This window comes from Marmota marmota, unplaced genomic scaffold, assembly GCF_001458135.2.
Source record: "Marmota marmota marmota unplaced genomic scaffold, marMar, whole genome shotgun sequence".
Lineage (NCBI taxonomy): Eukaryota > Metazoa > Chordata > Mammalia > Rodentia > Sciuridae > Marmota > Marmota marmota.
Window position 1 is genome coordinate 33,506,429 of NW_025999900.1, and position 20,701 is coordinate 33,527,129.

At 37.9% G+C, this 20,701-nt stretch overlaps 1 protein-coding gene across 3 annotated transcripts in view; it reads left to right on the forward strand.

The window, feature by feature from the left end:
• Stxbp6 (syntaxin binding protein 6) overlaps positions 1–20,701 on the forward strand; it is a 249,728-nt gene that overhangs the window by 186,231 nt on the left and 42,796 nt on the right. For all 3 annotated transcript variants that reach the window (XM_048798730.1, XM_048798729.1, XM_048798731.1), the window contains 2 exons: positions 14,253–14,383; positions 15,272–15,437. In XM_048798730.1, the coding sequence (XP_048654687.1) occupies positions 14,253–14,383; positions 15,272–15,437 (297 nt within the window). The remainder of the gene's footprint in view (positions 1–14,252; positions 14,384–15,271; positions 15,438–20,701) is intronic.

The following is a 20,701-nucleotide window of genomic DNA, read 5'->3' on the forward strand; positions in this document are numbered from 1 at the left end:
AAAATGGTGAGTGACATTGAGGATTTCCATCTGGAGGGTCAGTAGCTCTGGAGAGTGAGGTAGACCAGCCCCTTTTCTGTGTATGTCTGTACCCCTGCCACCTAGTATGAGTTAACCATGGTCTCCTCTCCCCTGAACTGTAGCAGGCTCTCCTGGACTCTGACTGTTGTGCCCAAAAGATTTGTTGTACCTGAAAAATGTCCTGGGGTTTGTATTAGTCAGAGTTCTCCAGAGAAATAGAACCTACACCTAGGTATAAGATAGATGGAGGAATGGATAGACAGACTGGTATCTTCTTTACTGAGTCAGATGCTAATTTCATCTGGAAACAACCTCATGGACATAACCAGAAGCAATGTTTGATCTGAGCACCTTTTGGCTCATCAAGTTAAAATTAATCATCAAAAAGTTTATCTAGATTTAGGGAGTAATGCAATGAAGCAAAGAAGATAAAAACAGAAAAGACGAGGAGGTCGTCTAGGAGAGGTTTTAACTTGCAGAGGAGTTTCTGAGGAGTACTAGGGGGCTGAGGAGCAGTGGGTCAAGGAGTGTTAGAGTCTGTAAACAAGTCAGGATGGCGCCTAGCAAATGTTAGAATCTGTAAACAAGTCTGGATGGCGCCTGGCAAAATGCCAGAGGGAGTGGTTTGTGAAGTAACTCCAGCGAGCCATTAAGTGTGGAGATTCCTGATTGGTTGACTGCTGTATCTAGTTTATGTTAATTAGATAAGCTGTGTGGAATGTATAAATACTGCTCCTGTCCTACAATAAACGGCTTCCACTCCTGCTGTATCAACGTACACAAGTTATTCGTCACCCCCCGGTTATTTTGCTGCAGCCGGACTGTGGCAAAGGAGCAGGTGGTAATAAAGTACATGCCACAGTCTTCACATTTCTTAGAATGAACAAGGTTTGAGCACTAGCCTTGACAATGAAAACTTCTCATTAAAAAGAAAGAATCAAGCCTTTTCTGAGGCACAGTGAGAGAAGTCTGAAAAAGGGAAGATAGAAGCTTCAACTTAATGGTAATTAAGAAAGAAATGTTCCAGAAGAGACAGGCAGTGCTGGAGATCAAATCCAGGGCCTCACCTGGGCAAGTGCTCTACCCAAGCCCCACAACTCAGCCACATGTTCATTCAAATCTTCTGCGTATCTTTTTAAGTTGGATTGTTTTTTTTTTAATTTATTGAATTTTGAGTTTTAAACTCTCAATATAAGTAATTTAGCAGAAACAATGATTTACAGACATTTTCTCCAAATTTATAACTTCTCAGTCTCTTGAAGAACAGAAGTTTTTGATTCTGTTGAAATTCTACTTCTTAATGACTTCTTTCTTGAACTGTACTCTTGGTTTATCTATATCTGCCTAACCCCAGGTCACAAAGATTGTCTTCTAAAAGTTTTACCATTTGAGATCTTTACCTTTAGGTCTATCACCCTTTTGACCTACTTTTTAGATAGGGTACAAAGTACAAGCTGAAGTTCGTTTTTTGTGTGTGGCTATTGGTTGTTCTAGTATTACTTGTTGAAAAAGCTTCCTTTCCCCACTTTGCAGTTTGGTTGAAACCAGTTCTCCATATATGTGAAGAATCTTTTTGTGGCTTCTCTTCTATACCATGGATCTGTGTGCCTGTTTCCATGTATGCAGCACATTGTTTTGTTGAGTTTATTTTTGTAATAAATCTTTCAATCAGATCAGGTAAGTCAACATTGTTTTCTTTTTTCAACTTTGTTTTTGTTCTTCCAGCCTTTTGTATTTCCATATGAATTTTTATAATCCATTTACTGTATTCTACAAAAATTTACAAACCTGCTGGAATTTTGGTTAAGATATCTAGTGATCTGTAAATCAAATTGGAGAGAATTAGTATCTTAATTGTACTGAGTTTTCTAACCCATGATCACCATATCTCTTCATTTGAACTTAAGATTCATTTGGGGATTTTTGGCCTCTCGTTGATTCCTCCAGTCATTGAACAAGAGATGTTTTTAGATTTATTTAAGACATTACTGTCTTTCAACAATGTTTTTAACTTTCATTGTCCATCTTGTATTTCTTTGATTAAATATGTTTTCCTAAGTGTTTTTTTTAGTGCTATTATTAATAGAAGTTTTTTCTTTGTTGGTTTATTAGCTATTTTGTTAGTCAGGGTTCTCCAGAGAAACAGAACCTTGGCTGAGTATACAGACAGTTCCAAATTTACATGATTTGACTTAGGAGTTTTCAAGTTATATGATGACACAAAAGTGAACTTACACAGCCATTCTATTTTTTCACTTTCAATTCAGTGTTCAGTAAATTGCATGAGACAGTCTATACTTCATTGTAAAATAGGTTTTTTGTTAGATGATTTTGCCCAACTGTTGACCCTGAGCATGTGTGAGGTAGATAGACTAAGCTATGATATTCAATAGGTTAGTTAAGTGCAGGCATTTTTTTTGTGTTCTTTTTTCGTTAATTCTTTTTTTTTTCGTTAGTTCTTTTTTTTTCTCACAATAAGCATATACATTACTCTGGCATTTCTTTTTGTAGTTATTTTTAGTTTATAATAGGCGTATCTAACTTACTGTATGTTTTGCCTTATATTGGATTTATTCTAATAATCTAACATAACCCCATTGTGAATCAAGGAGCATCTACACACACATACACACACACACACATACAGGGAGGGGGTGAGAGGGGGAGGGAGAGAGGATGGCGGGTAGAGAGACTAGTGATATTTTAAGGAATTAGCTCCTATGATTATGGAGACTGGCAAATTCAAAATCTGCAGGTCAGAAACCCACGGAATAGCTGATGTTGCCACACAAATGTCAAGGCCATCTGCTGGCAGAGTGCCTTCCTGCTCTGGGGAACTCAGTCTCCTGCTCTTTTGGCCTTCAGCTGATTAGATGGGGCCCACTGTGTCTAGGAGGACACACTGCCTTATTCAAAGTCCACCTATTTAAATGTTAATCTTCTCCCAAAATACCCCACCAAAACATCCAGAACAGTGTTTGACCATGTATCTGGGCACCGTGGGCCAGCCAAGTTGACATATCCATTGCAGCTATGACTCTGTTTTTGTTATTTTAGTGGTTGCTTCAGGCTTAGCAGACTGTGCCTTCACTTGGTATTATACTACTTCATGTGTCATTTAAGAACCTCACAAGAGTTCACTTCCATTTCTCCCATCCCAAGTTTTGCTGTCTTGTCATATATTTTGCTTTTTTGTATGTTATAAACTCTGAACTACGTGGTCATTTGGTAGGTGAGACTAAAGCATTGCTCAGTCTGGGGCTGATTATTTGTTACTAATGAGATAAGACTCTTCTGAGTGTTCTATCCAATGTTTCACGAATCTTGAGGTTCTCCAATATGGCTGGTAGGATGGGCATTCTTCCTGGCCCTGTGAGCATGGAAGGTTCTGTCCTCTCTTCATTTGAAGCAGTTGTTTCTCTGACTCGGGTAGTTTTCTCACATACACACGGTGAAAAATACTTAGGTAAGCACTCAGTGGCAAATCTCTATAAGTCTCTGGTATTTTCTTTCTGCATAGTTTCTCTCCTTGGTCTCCCTGGGCTCTCGGCACTGTCCCTTCAGCTCAGGAGTCTACCAGTCTCTGGCTGGGTTCTTCTCCCTGCACCATAGCCTGGAAACTTTCTCACAGCAGTAAGGACTCATCTCATTTATTTTCCATCTTTTAGAGATCATTTGAAAGATCATTGCCTGATACACAATGCCTTGAAACCATTGTTCCATGTGGTTTGTCCATTTTGGGTTGCTTTAGGCAAGGAGAGTGGACATAGCACTGATATCAGATCAGTACATTCCAAGATTGGAATTCTTGAGTCATAAAGCATATGCACATTTATCTTTAGTAGGTATTACCTATGGTTTGCCAGGGCAAATTCGGCTAATTTTAACTTTAGATAATTTTCACTAACAGAGTTGAACTTTATTTCAACCAGATCATTTTGCTGGATTTTATTCCCCAATTTAGCACAGTAAAAAGTGAAGGTGACAGGCTCCTAGTGACATTTTTTTTTAGAATATTAGTGACGTACACCCTCATTTAAAATGTATGATTAAAAGTATTGAGTAAGCGGTGGTGGTGGAGAGAGCGGATAATCTGTCTTTGCTTGACTGATAGTCATAATTATATTTGACAGTTTGTGCTTGCAAAGTAATAACAGCTTTGATTTTTTTCCACAATCCTACTCCTATTATATGTTTAGTACCTGGTCCATTAGAAAATTTTGTGTCTTCCTCTGCCTCCTTTAAGTTTTAGTGTCTCTCTTTCTCCTTCCTTCTTTCTCTCCCCAACTCTTTCTTTCCTCTCCCCCGCCCCTCTAGCAGTCTTTTCAAGTAAGGAGATCCATATCCACAAAACATCCTTCAATGGTTCTTTCACACTATTTTGAATGATTCTGCTCAGCAGTGGGGGACCTGGCTTCCTAGTATGACAGAGCACAGTAGCAGGCCCTTCCTCTCAAGCGTGATGAGTGCCCTCTTCCATAGCTGCAAGTGGGTGAAGCTTCCATCTCCCCTCATTGTATAGGGTATTTGAGCTTCGAGAACTCTGCTGCTCTGTTCTCCCAGGTGAAATATGTACTGAATTTCTACCAAGTAGGACATTTCACTGAAGAAAGTGTATACTTAGTGTATACGTTTCAGTACGTAGTCACAGTACTATAAGAAAGAAGAACATTAAGAGGCTGTGTCTCACAGCCTCTTTATTCCTAGGCTTTGAGCTTTTGGTGGAGAAATTTAATTTGTTCTTGAGTCAGGTAGCTGATTATTTAATGCCTTTGTTTTTTGATAAAGTTTTTGTAAGTCTGCCCTAAGAATAGATTAAAAAATGGCATTTACCTTGTTTTCCAGAATTGAAGGAGCAAGGAGAAAATAAGACTTTATGACTGTAGTTAACCCCTTTTGGTATCTTCATTTTATAATAGTTGTTATTGAATTTAGTCTCCTTTGGAAACCATCACAATTGTCACAACTCTGGGCATTTACTCTTAGTTGAAGCCTGTTTGTTTGTTTCATGGTTACATTACACAAACAGGACATGTTATATCCTTTCCATATAAAATGTAAAATTGCAATAACTAATATTAACCAGGCTTTATAATTCATTGTATATTTCATTTCCCCTTTACCCCAAGTGAATGCAGATTGGTTTTCTCTGCAGGTCAATGGAGAGATTGTCTTAGGACCTTAAAAAAATCCTTGAGTGGCTGAATCTCAAGCCAAAAATTGTGTTTTCAGGGAGGCTGAAACAAACAGTTAATTGAGAAAGATGCTGTTAGAATTAAATTGGATTAAAAGAGATTGTTGCAATTGGTTATAACCTCCAAATTTCTCTCCTTCTAGGCTCTGATATTTCTATAATTTCTTGGTTCTTGCACTTTTTTTTCCCACTTACTTGTTCTCAGAATCTCCCTCTTTTCCAGTAAGAAAATGTTCAAATCCCTTAAATCATTTCTTGATTTTGAAACTGAACAATTTAACCTGAAATAAGTTTTTGGTTTGTTCATGGTTTCTGGTGAGCCCAAGAATAATTCTTCCTTTAGTTGAAGAGCCATTCATTTTTTAACTGATTCATTTATTCATGCATATAGCAATTAGCACTGTGTATCAATTAATAATATAGAAGACTGTGGTCTTAATCTAGAGAGGGCACTGGAGAATTCAGGTCTTCTGAGGTTAACCTTCCAGGAAGATTTCAGGCTTAAGATTTAATTAAGACCACTTTGCTATACCTGAACCTGTCATTGACTTGAAAAATAGAATATGCTTCAAAATAAAAATCTACATATTTTATAGTTTTTTTTAAATTAAAATTATAAATGAGGTATAGAAAATTATAATTAGATGGGGATAGATTTTCAAAGTATCAACGAGATCTCATATGGGCCTGTGACACTGAAGTTGTCTATTCCAGAGGTGATAATGCCTCCCTATTTGTAATTTGAAACTATTGGAACAACTCAGTACTTCTAAGCAGAGTTGACATAGGACAGTCGCGTGATGATTAATGTGCAGTCATTAACTACTCTGGACATGGTGGTGTTTCTTCATATTAAAGGCAGCCTTCCCAAGAGAGCTTGATACAAAATATTTCTTATTTCTCTTGCCCTACTAAAGGACTTAAACAAACTTCCTATAAAAAAAAGGGGGGGGTTTCTACACAGACGTTTCCTTTTGTGGTATCACTTTGAAGAAATTTCCTAGACATCATCATCACCATCTTCAACTGTCTTCCCTCTGCCCTGTCTGATATGAGAATGTAATGTCACTGGAGATCGAGGAACTAATGCCAAGTAAGGGCTCTTTGGTATGGAGAACTTCTTTCTTTGTGATTAGTTCTTCAAGAGACTTAGAAAGTTGGCTTCCTCAAAGCCTTGAGCACTCATTCTACACTTTCCTTTCCCTTAAGGACTAAGGGAGTAGGAACTGTTTAGGGGCATCCCACATTCATTCCCACTGGTTTGGTGCTCCTGACTGAAATGTCACCATCTTTATTATTTTTTCTTCAAATATGCAGATTCAAGAATATTTTGTCACATCCATGTTTGTAGCAGCTCAATTCACAATTGCTAAGCTATGGAAAACAACCTAGATTCCCTTAAACAAATGAATTGATAAAGAAAATTTGGGGTGTGTGTGTGTATGTGTGTGTGTGTGTGTGTGACACACATATATAATGGATTATTTCTCAGCCATGAAGAAGAATGAAATTATAGCCCTTGCCAGTAAGTGAATGGAACTGGAGACTATCATGCTAAGTGAAATAAGCCAATCCCCAAAAAACCAAAGGTCAAATATTTTGTCTGACATGTAGATGCTGGCACACAATAAGGAGTTGGAGAGGGAAGAATAGAAGTTCATTGGATTAGAAAAAGGCATATGAAAGAAGGGATGGAGGATGGGAATAGGAAAGACAGTAGAATGAATTGGACATACTTTCCTACATTCACAACAGTGAAACCCTGCATATGTACAACCACAAGAATGGGATCCTAAGTTATACTCCATGTATGTATAATACATCAAAACGCACTCTACTGCCATGTATATCTAAAAAATACAAATAAAAAATAAATATTTCAAAATTTTAAAAAAATTAAAAAAAAAAAAAGAATATCCTGTCAGACCCATGTGGGCCCGAGGAATCTGTCCAGAGAGCCTCCAGTACTGCTATGGTTTAGATGTCTCCCAAAAGCTCTTGTGTGAGATAACACAAAAAATTTCTGAGGTGAAATAATTGGGTTAATGCACCTAATCAATGCATTGATCCACTGATAGAGACTGACTGGGTGGTAACCATAGGCAGGTAGGGTGCAACTGGAGGAGGTGGGCCATTGGGGGCATGCCTTTGGGTATATTTTGTCTGTGGTGAGGGGAGCTCCCATTCTCTGCTCCCTGGTGTGATGCCCTGAGCTGCATTCCTCTGCCACAGCCTTTTGACGCGATGCCCTGCCTCCAGGCCCAGAGAAATGGAGCCGACTATCTGTGGACTGAGACCTCTGAAATAATGAGCCCCATATAAACTTTTTCCTCTAAAATGCTTCTTGTCAGAGCTTTTGATCACAGGAAAAAAAAAAAAAAAGAAAAAGTTCAAGTACTGAAGATAGAAAGGAGGTACCAGAAAGAGAGGGGTAGGCCTCATAGACCAACCTGGCAATTTCAAGACCTGATCTGATTTTGAAACTCTGGATCATGTAACTTATGGATCTAAACATTTACTGTATCCCTAAATTATAACAAATTTTGAGAAAGTGTTAAAAGCAAAAAATCAGTTCTGGGTAGAGAGTACCATGTTCCACTTCCCGCTAACCAGAGGAGGGAGGATATCTCCCTATGCTCATAAACATTCAGCTGTCTCACTTGGTGAAATTACTGATGCAGCTGAGATTAATATTTATTCTCATGCACATTATGAAATCTACCTGGAATTATCAGACATTAGCATTTTAGAACAGTAAGGAAACCAGTTCCAAGAAGACTTTTTTTTTTTTTTTTTGTACCAGGGATTGAACCCAGGGGTGCTTTACCACTGAGCCACATCCCCAGCCCTTTTGATTTTTTTATTTTGAGACAGGGTGTCAGTAAGTTGCTTAAGTTGGTAAGGCTAGCCTCAAATTTGTGATCCTCCTGCCTCGGCCTTTTGAGTTTCTGGGATTATGGGTGTGTACCACCTTACCCAATGCAAGATCATTTCTCACCTTGGCTTGTTCCCTCACATCAGCCCCCAGAAGCCATGTGCTTTCACTTTCTGGACCCACATTGCAGAGGATTTTTTTTTCTTTTTTTGTCAGTCACCTCTGATACAGCCAAAGAGCATCACTAGTGAGATTCTATATGAACGATGCTCTTTTCTTGCTCAGATTATTTATTTGTCTTCAGCAGTCTTAAAACCAAAGTGTCTGCTCATTAGACTCCAACTGAGCTGGGAGCTGAGGCACACCACCAACCCAGTATTCCCTAAATCATGAGGTCATGAGAGGACTGTGTTGGTGAATCCTAAATATATATTAGGGATGGTAGGAACTGCAAATTCTGCATTTTAACCACCTAGCTTTAACATCAAACTTTAATGCGGATATGGTCTGTCCTTTAGCACCTGTACTTTTTTTTTCTAATTTACAGAAATGGCCATATAAAGTAATACAATGATTTGATTTAAGTTCTATATGTAAAGGAAATGTTTGTCAAAATGTTGATAACTGTTTTACAATACCTAAGACATACAAGATAGAAAGGATACAAAGGAGGAGAGTAATCGTTTTGTTTATAGGCTGATTTTTTTTTTTGTTTCCTTTAAAATTGTGTTTTAAGGCTGAAATAGGAATTTGTATCTTAGGCAAAATTGACTTTCCTTTTTGGAATAGTTGAGACATGATGCTGTGAAAAATGAGATCACCATTGAACCTTGAAGTGGAGGATCCATCTCAGAATCCCCTGCAGAGTGTGCACTATTCTCCTATTTACATCACATGCAAGTAGTATGTATTTCTCTCTTCCCCTTCCTTGTCAGTTCACCAACTCCTCCTTGTGCAAGACTTGTTTGATAAGATTAGTTGGTACTTGGTTGTTGGCTGCTTGGTGGTTTTTAATGAAATAGAATTTTCTGATTTGCACAGTCAAGGCCAGTGGTCTCCACCCTGTGATTAGAGTCAGGTGTCTGATTTTATTTTTGTAAAATGTCTCACGGATGGGCCACTATTCAAAAGACCTCGTTAGACCATTAGTTTGTGAGATGGAGAAGTGTGTGTTGATGATAAGGATATTCTGAACAGAATGGTTTGTATCACTGCTTCATAGGATCAAGTCTACATAAAGGTCAAAGAAGAGACATGAAGCCATGAAGACCATTCTCTGTTCAGAGCTGAGAGCAAAGTGACCTAGCTTTGGTTGCCTTGGTGCCACTCCTGCCTCTGATGCCAGTGAGGAAGCGGGGACTGTAGGAAGTGGGAGTGAGAGAGCAGGAAGCATTAGCTTGGGTAACCCCAAAACTGGATTTCCTGAGTAAGTCCCAAATGTACCACTCAGTGGTCCCAGAGGAGCCATTCTGGTTGTCTTATTGTTTGTAGGAGGACATCTATGATGTGGAGTCCTTAACTTCTGTCTCCACTTGCTAATCCCATGTCTAACCAAAGAGTTTTCTCTGAGTAAGGCAGGCAACACTGCATATCTATTTATGACTTTAATATATATTGCCTTTCATTAACTCATTTAAAAATAAAAAGGAAGGTTTATTTAAGAGAAAACATTAAAAAATAACATTTCAGAAAACTATAAAAATCATAACAAGTAGTATCATTATTAGAAAGCAATGATTCAATTAAGTCTTACTTAATGAGCATCCTGTACCCAATAAAATGTGACATTTGACACTACAGCAAAAAATTATGATAGAAAAAGCACTGAAGTTCATTGTTTAAGTTGCAGTTTTTCCAGTTATTAGCAGACAACTTTGGAAAGTCAGCTCTTTCTGTGCCTCAGTTTCCTTATCTATAAAATAGTGGTCAGATAATGGCAATGATTATCACAGGTATTATAATCTCAAGAGCAAAACTAGAAGCTATATAAAATGGATTTTTAAAATATTAAATTCTATTTTGAAAAAGCACCATGTCAATTTATAATCCTATAACACAAACCAGTAGGAAGTAACTTAGAAGAGCCTCATGGGGATTTATCTATATCGTATATATTTTAGAACTGGGGGACACAATAACAGTCTGGTTTTTGTTTTTGGCAAATTTCTCAGAGAAGCAAACACTGAATATTTAATGCAAGCTTGAAATTAACCCATTTTTTTTAAATGAACATTGAGTGTGATGTGAATGAAATAGCATGTTGGGAATCTACTTGGATAAAGTGATCAAAAAGTAAACTGAGTACAAAAAGGAAGGGGCAATGAGATGAGCTTGGGAGGTACCCAAGCACATGCAGGCCTTTGCAGGTCATGGTAAGGGACTTGGATTTATTCTAAGTACTTTAGAATATCACTGAGGGTTTGTTGTTGTTTTGTTTTGGTTTTGTTGTTGTTGTTTATTTTGGTTTTGGCAGTACCAGTGAACCACATTCCTAGCCCTTTTTATTTATTTATTTATTTTTATTTTCAGATAGGATCTCACTAGATTGCTTATAGTCTCATTATGTTGCTGAGGCTAGCCTTGAACCTGCGATCTTCCTGCCTCAGCCTCCCACAGTTGTTTTTTTTAATTTCATTTTTTAGTTGTTGATGGACTTTATTTTATTTATTTTCATGTGGTGCTGAGAATTGAATCTGGTGCCTCACTCATGCTAGGCAAATGCTCTACCACTGAGCCACAACCCCATCCCATCCCAGAGTTATTAAAAGATATTTCAGTCCTCTATTTAAGTTTGAATAGACAGGTTTGGGGAATCATAGAAGTCCCTAACAGGGATGACCATGTCAGGCCTGAGATGTGGCTGCTTCTCGAAGCCTCCCTGACTTCCCCCAACTCCATCTTCATCCTTAAAGCCCCCACCCAAACACCTCAGATCCTCAGATGATTTGTATATCCTACTATTATATTTTAGAATTCTTCTGCATAATTCTTTTTTTTTTCTTTGCCACACTGGGCATGGAACCCAGGGATACTCTACCACTAAGCTACACCCTCAGCCTTTTTTATTTTAAGATAGGCTCCCCCCAGTCTGCCTGGCTTCTTTTGCATAATTCTTATCCCCTAATCACATCCAAATTCGTGATTCAAGATTTTATCTTATTTAATCTTCAAATTGCCTTCAAAACCTAAATGTTCCATAAATATTTATTGAATTAATTAATACATAAGTTCATTGATTCCCAGCAATCCATATGCATTTGAATCACTTGGGAGAATTAAAATATTCATACCAGAGCTCCATCCAAGGTGTTCCAGCTCACCCAATTCAGGACCTTTGTTACTGTAAGAGCTCCCAGGTGATTCTGATGTGCAATCAGAGTGGACACCAGAGGAAATGTCCTCATTCTGGGTGCTCTGCAATATTACCTAGGTGTGTCATACCCACTCTGTCCCCTCTAAATGCCTGTATAGCTTATTTTCCTCATAATTGATGAAATCATATGAAAGTGTCCCCGTTATCTGAACTTTAAAGATATTAAAAATAATGCACGTTGGAGTCTATCATAGAGGGGTTGTTGGATATAGCTTATGATATTACTAATACAGGTAATTTGCATTTTCCATGTATGCTTTCAATTAATTTTCTTTTGGAAGGAGAAGATGAGTTACTATCTTTCATTAAAACAGTGAAATAGACATCGAAAACCTGGGTGACTTACTTTTTTATGAGCTATGAACCCCAAAAATACTCAAACAAGGAAGGATTTAAACCATCGTTTCTTAAGTACTCAAAAAGTATGGCCATGGTATGTTTAGCCAAGTGTTTTGATTTTAGAAAGGGAAATTCTATATTTAATTCTATATAATGTGTATATAATAACATAATTTTAAGGCACCTGCTTCAAAATAGAAACTGGGATGTTAGGGAAAATAACATTCAACAGAAATTAAACCAAACTGGGCTCAGTGCCCAGGAAAACTAGCCAGACTCCAAGAACTGGGCAAGGAATAAACTAATAGGGAAAGACAGTGGGAATGGATAGAATTATAACTGTTTCCATCAAAAATGGCCACTGTCCAATGTGATCACAGCTGAGGAATTTTGCTGGGACACTTGTCATTTTGGGTGGGGTTCCTGCCCTTCTCATTTTAATGACAAACTTGCAATGGAACTTGCCCTCCTAAAAAGTGAATTTTAAACATGCCAGGCATATACAGTGATCTTGCATTGAATTTGAGTTTTTATAATGCTGTAAACTAATTGGAAACAAATGGACCTGAAATAAAAATAGGAGTTCATAACAACTTTAACTGAAGTTAGAAGGAAAGCCTTCAAGTTTCCCAAGACGCTTAAATGTCATATGATTTACATAAACAAGGGAGGAAATCCTCTTTGTGTGTTTAGGGGTGTGCGTCTAATACAGGAACCCGTGTTTTCCTGTTATTGAAAAGCATTCTTTCTTTAATCTTTTAAGCACATTCTGGACCTGCATGTATTCCAGGTGTGTGTTTTCTTTGACATTAAAATATAAGAGCAGAGTACAACTATCAGAGGAACCTATTAGGACTCCTGTTTATGTCATAGGAGATGCAAAAAATAAATAAATAAATAAACTGAAATAAATGGATGGACAGAGCCCTGGGCACACTAGTAATATTGCCTGAATTTACTTATGGGAATGGTTATTCCGAATAGGATGGAGCCTATGAAGAGAGGCCATTTGTGATAAAGACTATAAAATCTCCTCTGATTATGGGTATGATCATGATGACTTTTTAACCGTAAAAGTAAATTTAAATCGTGTAAAAATGTCCAGAAGCTGTTGGGCAAAAATAACTGAAATAATGGGCAGTAAACCAAAACATTATTTGAAGTTTAAAAAAAAAAAAAAAAAGAGTTTGCTAAGTACTGGCTAGGAGCAAGGGGGGAGATTGTACTGAGACCATAGGGACTCTTCAGAGCTGGGCTTGTGGATGCTCACCGTATCCAAAGGCAGAGTATCTTCCTTCCATGCTTTTCTGTGGTCTCTGCTCTCCTACTTCAGTGACCCCAGATACTACAAAGCGTTTTTTAATGCCTGAACCATAGAGACTTCTAATCATCAAATGTGACTGGAGCAAATGCTTTCTGTCCCTTGTCCCTCAAGAATCCTTTTCTTTTTGCCATCTTTCAAGCATCTGCCAAATTATTGAAAACAACAACAACAAAAAAGAATATGTATTTTCTTCTGACACAGCTACTCAGGCCTCCGCAGGCTGTGATTAACTCAAATTCTTTGCAGCGCATGGTGCTCTCTGCTTTCCCTAATTCCTCCATGGCATCATTTCTGTTTAATCTTTACTAACTTCCACATCCAGGACTCAGGAGGAGCTTTTAGGAAAGTGCTTTTAAGACCGTTAATTACCTCTCCCACCATTATTAGTCTCTAAACCACCAAGTAAGCAGATGTAGAAATGCTCAGGGTGACTTTGTCCTGGTGTTTGACATCAATCTGAGAGGCAATTGAGTCCATCTGCAGTTGGAAGGGGGAAAACTGCCGGAGGCTAAGGAGGGGTGGTCGTGGTCCTGTGAGTATAGTGACTTCAAAAATTCATATGTGGGGACTTTGCCCAGAATGCCAGATATAGTCATAATCAGATGCAAACTATATATACACTGGATGATATTATAAAACCAAATAGTTCTTTTTTATTTATTTTTTTTGGTTACTTGAGAGTTGAGATTACTCCTTATCACTGAGGCCTCAGGTATTGATACACTATCAAACTGTAAATAAGCATTATGGTTTCCCCGGGGAGCTTGAAACTTTCACTTCCTTTAAAATTTAGCCCTCCTAATGAACCCAGCCTGATGCCTGTCAGCCCCACATGCTTCTTTCCCTGCAAGCTGTAATTTTGCACTTGTAGCCTCTATTAAAGGTTTTTGGTGTTATTTAGTTAAGCTGTTTTTTGTTTGATTGGATGAAGACATAAAGGAAGCAGCTTTTGCAGTTATGTTATAAACAGCTAGAGAGGGGAGACTGAAACTTCTATTTCTTTTGCATTCATATCCCCCCACCAAAGGCACACATTCATTCAGATTCTCTCCATCGTGCATACACACTGAAGGAGAATATAAACCAGCCTGCAGGCCCACTAATGTCTCTGGTCTTTTCTTGGCAGTGACAAACAAGAAGCCCACACAGGCATCTATCACGAAGGTCAAACAGTTTGAAGGGTCCACATCGTTCGTGCGGAGATCACAGTGGATGCTTGAGCAGCTTCGCCAGGTTAATGGTATCGATCCTAATCGGGTGAGTGAATAGCTCTATGCTGGCTGAAGGAATTCTCTTTACAAGATGATTCTGATTGACCTTGGTAGTGGTGGGGGTGGTTTGAATCATCCCAAACAAGACTGTCAGCCCCACATGCCTCTTTCTCTATTTCAGTCATGGAACTAAAACTTCCTATGCCTCTTCACTTCCTATAGGAAATTACAGATCTAGTTCTTTTGTTTGATGGAGCACCCAAAGGGATGTTTGTTGCAGAAATGCTGCCTCCAGTGACGTTCATAGCAGAGGGCAAGTCTCATCAAAGCTGCATTTGTCCCCCAGTGCCACCAATGACAAGGATTATCTACCAAGAATCAAATCAGTTAATGACACCTTAAGAATTTTGTACTAGTATTCCTTTGGATTTAACAAGAGAAACATTTATGATATAGATATATATTTAAAATACCATCCCTTTGCATATATGTATGTACACACCCCCAAAACATCAATAATGAAGAAGAATAAAATGTAAATTGTTATTTTCTATTAAAATAAGGGAGATTCTCTTACTACCAAAGTTTAGGGGCAAGATTAATAGAGGTCAATGCTGAGAACCTGAGGTCATCCATCTTCCAAGTAATTGGGAAAATAAAACAGTTGGAATTCTGACCATCAGTGTGTAGTTAGACTGTGTTTACTTCTGTGATACTAACTTTCTAGGGACATCTATAAATTCCATGTGATTTGAATTTTGCTTGATATACATAGAAACATGGACCCTCCACACACTTGGGTCGTAATAAAGCTGAGCCTTACAGTTGGTACCACAGTCTTTGTTTTAGCCTTTCTGAGTCTTTTGACAGGGGAAAACTGGAAGCAGCAGTCTTTATAGATTGAGATCAGTAGTTATCTCACTGTCTTTTCCAGGATTCTGCAGAGTTTGATTTGTTGTTTGAAAATGCTTTTGACCAGTGGGTAGCCAGCACAGCCTCAGAAAAGTGCACCTTCTTCCAGATCCTCCACCACACCTGCCAGAGGTACCTCACAGACAGGAAGCCGGAGTTTATTAACTGCCAATCCAAAATTATGGGAGGTGAGTGGGCATCTGTGTGACTTTAGTCATCCTGTTTCCTTAGACTTGCTTCTTTATATAAAAAAAATATTCAGCAGCATAATTAAAAGCATACAAAAGAATCAAAATGCTCTGAAGTAGGCAGCATTAAATTATCTTAGAGAGTATACACTATGCTACATCTAGACATAGTGGTATGTTTTCACTCTTACACAAAAGATGGTCTTTTTAGAACAATGAGCCACCTTTCAATTTTTCTTGTTTACCGCCTTTTCTATAATTTCTCCGCAGAACACTATTTTCTGGGTTGCTTTTTCCTGTTATTTCTCAAGTTGTTTTACAAATGCTAATATAAAAATTCCAATTGATTTTGTCCCTTTTTTTGAAATAATAGCCAGTCTCATGTTTATTCCTTGGCACACAAAGATGAGTTAGAATGAGGGCCATAAGCCAGTGTTACAGGGTGAGTACCATCTTAGGCAGCACAGTGAGACACTTTTAGAGGGTGATCACACATTTCTTTTAGGTGGCAAGTCTTTTTAGGGAATTCAAACTGTGCTAAAAATATAAAAGACTTGCCAATCACTCTGAGTTGGAGAAGAGTTATTTTATATCATTGGTGTTTTCGCTGACCTGTTTTCTTGGTTTTGCAAAATGTGTTTTTAAAAATGCACCAATTTTGCCTTAATAAATATTAAATGAAAATCACAGTAGAGATTCTGCCTCTTCTCCTTGGCCTTTCATATATTCTTCATTTGAATTTGGGGTGGAATCTACTATTCTGTCCCCAGCTGAAGCACACACTCTCACTTTGCCATTAGTCTGCACGACGTCATATAGAGAAAACAATGTCCAATTCTTTATTATTATCCTTGGAAGTGTTTGTATTACTCTTAAACTGAAAGATAATGATCCAAATAACCTTGAAAGTCTTTCTTAAGCATTGATGCAGTTTTTTATTATAGCTTCTCTGTTTAGTCCTAGAAAAATATAAGAGGTGATATGTGGTGCATATTTTCTTCAAAGTGGCCACTTCTTGTTGGACAAAAACAAAGTTAAATATTTAAAGGAAATATCAACCAACACCAACCTCTGTGGCAAATATAATGAGATGGAACTCTCTTTCATGCCTGTGCCATCAGTGATCTTCAAATGAACTCTGCTTTGGAAATCCAACCTTAACTGATTTGGTAAAAGATTGCAGTACACTGGGTTTTGGACTAGTGGTGTCTGTTTTTTGTGAATGAAAAGTTGGACAGAATACCCAGCTTTCCCTTATTCTTCATTAGCTCTTAAGTTAGATCTGTTATAGCTTAAGATCAGATTACTTTCTTGATCTTCACTTCTTGCTGTGGAACATTTCTCTCATTAGTGTCAGTGTGGTCAGCAGCTTGTATGGCTATCAACCATAAAAATAGTGTGCCTTTATGGATTTGAAATTGCTATTGCTCTTGGAGAAAGACTCTTCCAGAGAATTTTACTTCTTCATGAGAGGCCAGAAGCAAGTGCAGTTCCATGGGAACGCCTGCATTTCTAAGATGTTCTCTTTGAATATCTCAGCTTTCCCATAAGTCCAACCAGCTGTCTCTGTCAATCATTGACCCAGTCCTTCAGATATCTTCATTTTTGAACACCAAATGATGCAGAGTTGAGATGAGAACCCATATATCTAAAATTACATTGTTTGTATGTGTATTGGATAAAGTTCAATATTGCTTTCTTACAGTCTGAGAAAGAGTAAGTTTAATGAGATCAAGTCCCAGAAAAAAAGTTTGTAGTAAGCCTGTTGTAATTTGTTAGCAGCACATATGTCCTTAATGAATGTAGTCTGTCTTATTTAAACAGTTGCTGATCCTTGATAACAGTTGTACCTACACACCCTGATAAATTAGTGTGCTCATTAGTCTTCCTTTCTGCCACTTATCACAATCCTGAGACTTAAAAATGATGTGTTTCTGGGATCACTATATCCTGACCCCTTTAACTTTTGCCTACCTGTTCCATCTTAGGCAGATGAACAACTTTCCTTATTTCACAAAATATTTTGATGTCTCCTTATACTTAGGCCACAATGTTTATGGTACTTTGAAACATGTTAGTTTTGTGATTTTAGAGAACAAATGTTGGTGTTGGTATGCTGCCCTCCACCAGACTCTTTACATGTCTTATCTTACTTAGTTTTTAAATCAGCCTTTGGAAATACAATGTATTATCTTCATTTTACAGAGAAGGAAACAGGATCAGAGAGATTATTAAATAGCTTGCCAAGGGTCACATCAGTAGTGAGTAGTGGAGATTAGATTTCAACATAGGCTCGCTGAGCTCTAAAAGTATTTTCCTCAGGGTCTCTGAGTGGCACATGCCAGGAAACCTCATTACACTGCCTTTGGTATGAATGGCGCCCTCTGGAGTTGCGCAGTAATATTGTTGGAAGTATTTTAGCAAGCACATTCCTGTATTTGGAACAGTGAATGGGGGGTAGGAGGAGAGCATTAGAGATTATAATAGTTTTAATTTTTTCTTTGTTATGTCACAGGTACATAATTACAATAATTCTTTTTCTTTTTGTCCTAAGAACCGTAGAGTCATTGAGGACCCTTAAGATCTTCTTGCTTTTTGTTTTCTGTTTGTTTTTTTGTTTTTGTTTTTTTTTTCACTAGAGCTTTAGATCAGGCAGATGAAACCATGGGGAAGAGATGCGTCCTGGCCATGCGGGGCCTCTCAGATGCTGGGTCTCTGGTATAGCCATGTCACTGGGAAAACTGAGGCATAGCAATTTGGAATGAGACTGACTGTCAAGGTCAAAGGTCTAGAAGCAAGTCTGACTCTCAATGAACTCGACTTTCTCTCAGACCAATTTTAGTATAAGATGATCATTTAAATATCTATGATCCCATGCAGTCGTGCTCTTATGTTTTTGATTGTGCCTATCCCTTGTGATAATATTTTTTATTCTTTGTGAAAGGTCATTTAAATCCATTTCAGAAATGAAATGAATTCTTTGGCATGTTTGAAATTCTTTGTTGCTCCAAAATGATATTTTCTTATCACCAGAGGACAAACTAGAAATTTTCTCATCCTCATCTCAGGATCCAGTGAAGACACAAGTGAAGTCTTTTTGAAAAAAAATTTATTATTTTTTATTTATATATGACAGTGGAATATATTACAATTCTTATTACACATATAGAGAACAATTTTTCATATCTCTGGTTGTATACACAGTATATTCACACAAATTCATGTCTTCATACATGTACTTTGGATAATAATGTCCATCACGTTCCACCATCATTAATAACTTCATGCACCCTCCATTTCCCTCCAACCCCTCTGCCCTATCTAGAGTTCCTCTATTCCTCCCGTGCTCCCACTCCCTATCCCACTATGAATCAGCTTCCTTATATCAAAGAAAACATTTGGCATTTGGTTTTTTGGGATTGACTAACTTCACTTCACTTAGCATTATCTTCTCTAACTCCATTCATTTACCTGCAAATACCATGATTTTATTCTCTTATCGCTGAGTAATATTCCATTGAGTATATATGCCATATTTTTTTTATCCATTCATCTGCTGAAGGGAATCTAGGTTGGATCCACAACCTAGATGCCCTTCATTTACCTATTGTGAATTGTGCTGCTATAAACATCGATATGGCTGTGCCCCTGTAGTATGCTATTTTTAAGTCCTTTGGGTATAGACCAAGGAGAGGGATAGCTGGGTCAAATGGTGGTTCCATTCCCAATTTCCCAAGAAATCTCCATATTGCTTTCCGTATTGGCTGCACCAATTTGCAGTCCCAACAGCAGTGTATGAGTGTGTCTTTTTCCCCAAATCCTCGCCAACACTTATTGTTGTTTGTATGCATAACAGCTGCCATTCTGACAGAAGTGAGATGAAATCTTAAGAGTGGTTTTGATTTGCATTTCTCTAATTGCTAATGATGATGAACATTTTTTCATATATTTGCTGATTGATTGTACATCATCTTCTGAGAAGTGTCTGTTCAGGTTCTTGGCCCATTTATTGATTGGGTTATTTGGGTTTTTTTGGTGTTTAGCTTTTTGTGTTCTTTATATACCCTAGAGATTAGTGCTCTATCTGATGTGTGACAGGTAAAGATTTGCTCCCAAGATGTAGGCTCTCTATTCACCTCACAGATTGTTTCTTTTGCTGAGAAGAGACTTTTTAGAGCTCATTGGAGCCCTCATAAGCTGAAAGAGGGCAGGAGGCTCTGAGGAAGTATGAAGGGGGAAGCGCTGGCCCCTCCTCCTGCCTCATCAGCACATTTGCAGCGCCCTCCCCTCCCCTCCCCTCCCCTTCCCTCCTCTCCTCTCCTGTTCATGGTTAGAGGATCATTAAGTTAGGATGGACCCTCAGCTTATCCTAACCTCCACTCTACCTTGAAAAAAAATACAAAACTGTTCATTTAGTTTGCTGGGTCCTTAAGCTATCTACTGATCCACAGAGATTGGAGACAGAGGTGCGGAGCCAGTTCTATCTGCTGAGATGAAACATGACATCTTGAATGACATGATATCTTGAAAGTGAAGTTCACATGGGTTGAATCTTCTTCTGAAATGGAGGCTTTTACTTTTTCTGTTTACTGTAAACAGAGATGATGTTATACTGTTATATGTGTAATAACACATTTACACTTGAACCTAGGACTACAAAAGAGAGGCTTGCTTTTAGCTAAGTCATTTCAAAGAAAGGTGGTCTGCCCCAAGTAGAGCATCAGTTTAGATCTTGAGCATTTCCTATTAATTCAAGGTCCCAAAGAAGACTTTGGGTTTTTTCTTACTTCATTGTTCTTATAAAATGTGAACAATTCCCACATGGCTCCCACATTGCTACTTTATTTTACTGACCTTTTGTAATGATCATTGTTGGTCTTTTATTTTTATGTCTAATATAGGTTGAGTATCCCTTATCTGAAATGCTTGAAACAAGGTTTTTAGATTTCAGCTTCTGGACTTTGGAATATTTGAACTTATATATAATGAGGTGTCTTGGGGATAGGACCCAAGTCTAATCACAGTCATTTATGTTTCATGTGCACCTTATACACATGTCTGAAGATAATTTTATACAGTATTTTTAATAATTTTGTGCATGAAACAGTTTTTGTAGCATGCTAAAGGATCTAGGAGAGCCTTTTTTTTCCTCTTAGAAAAACTGTGTCGTGCAGCATTTTAACTGCAATCCCTCACGTGAGGTCAGGCATGGCATTTTTCATCTGTGATATCCTGCACCACTCAAAGTTTTGCATATTGGATTG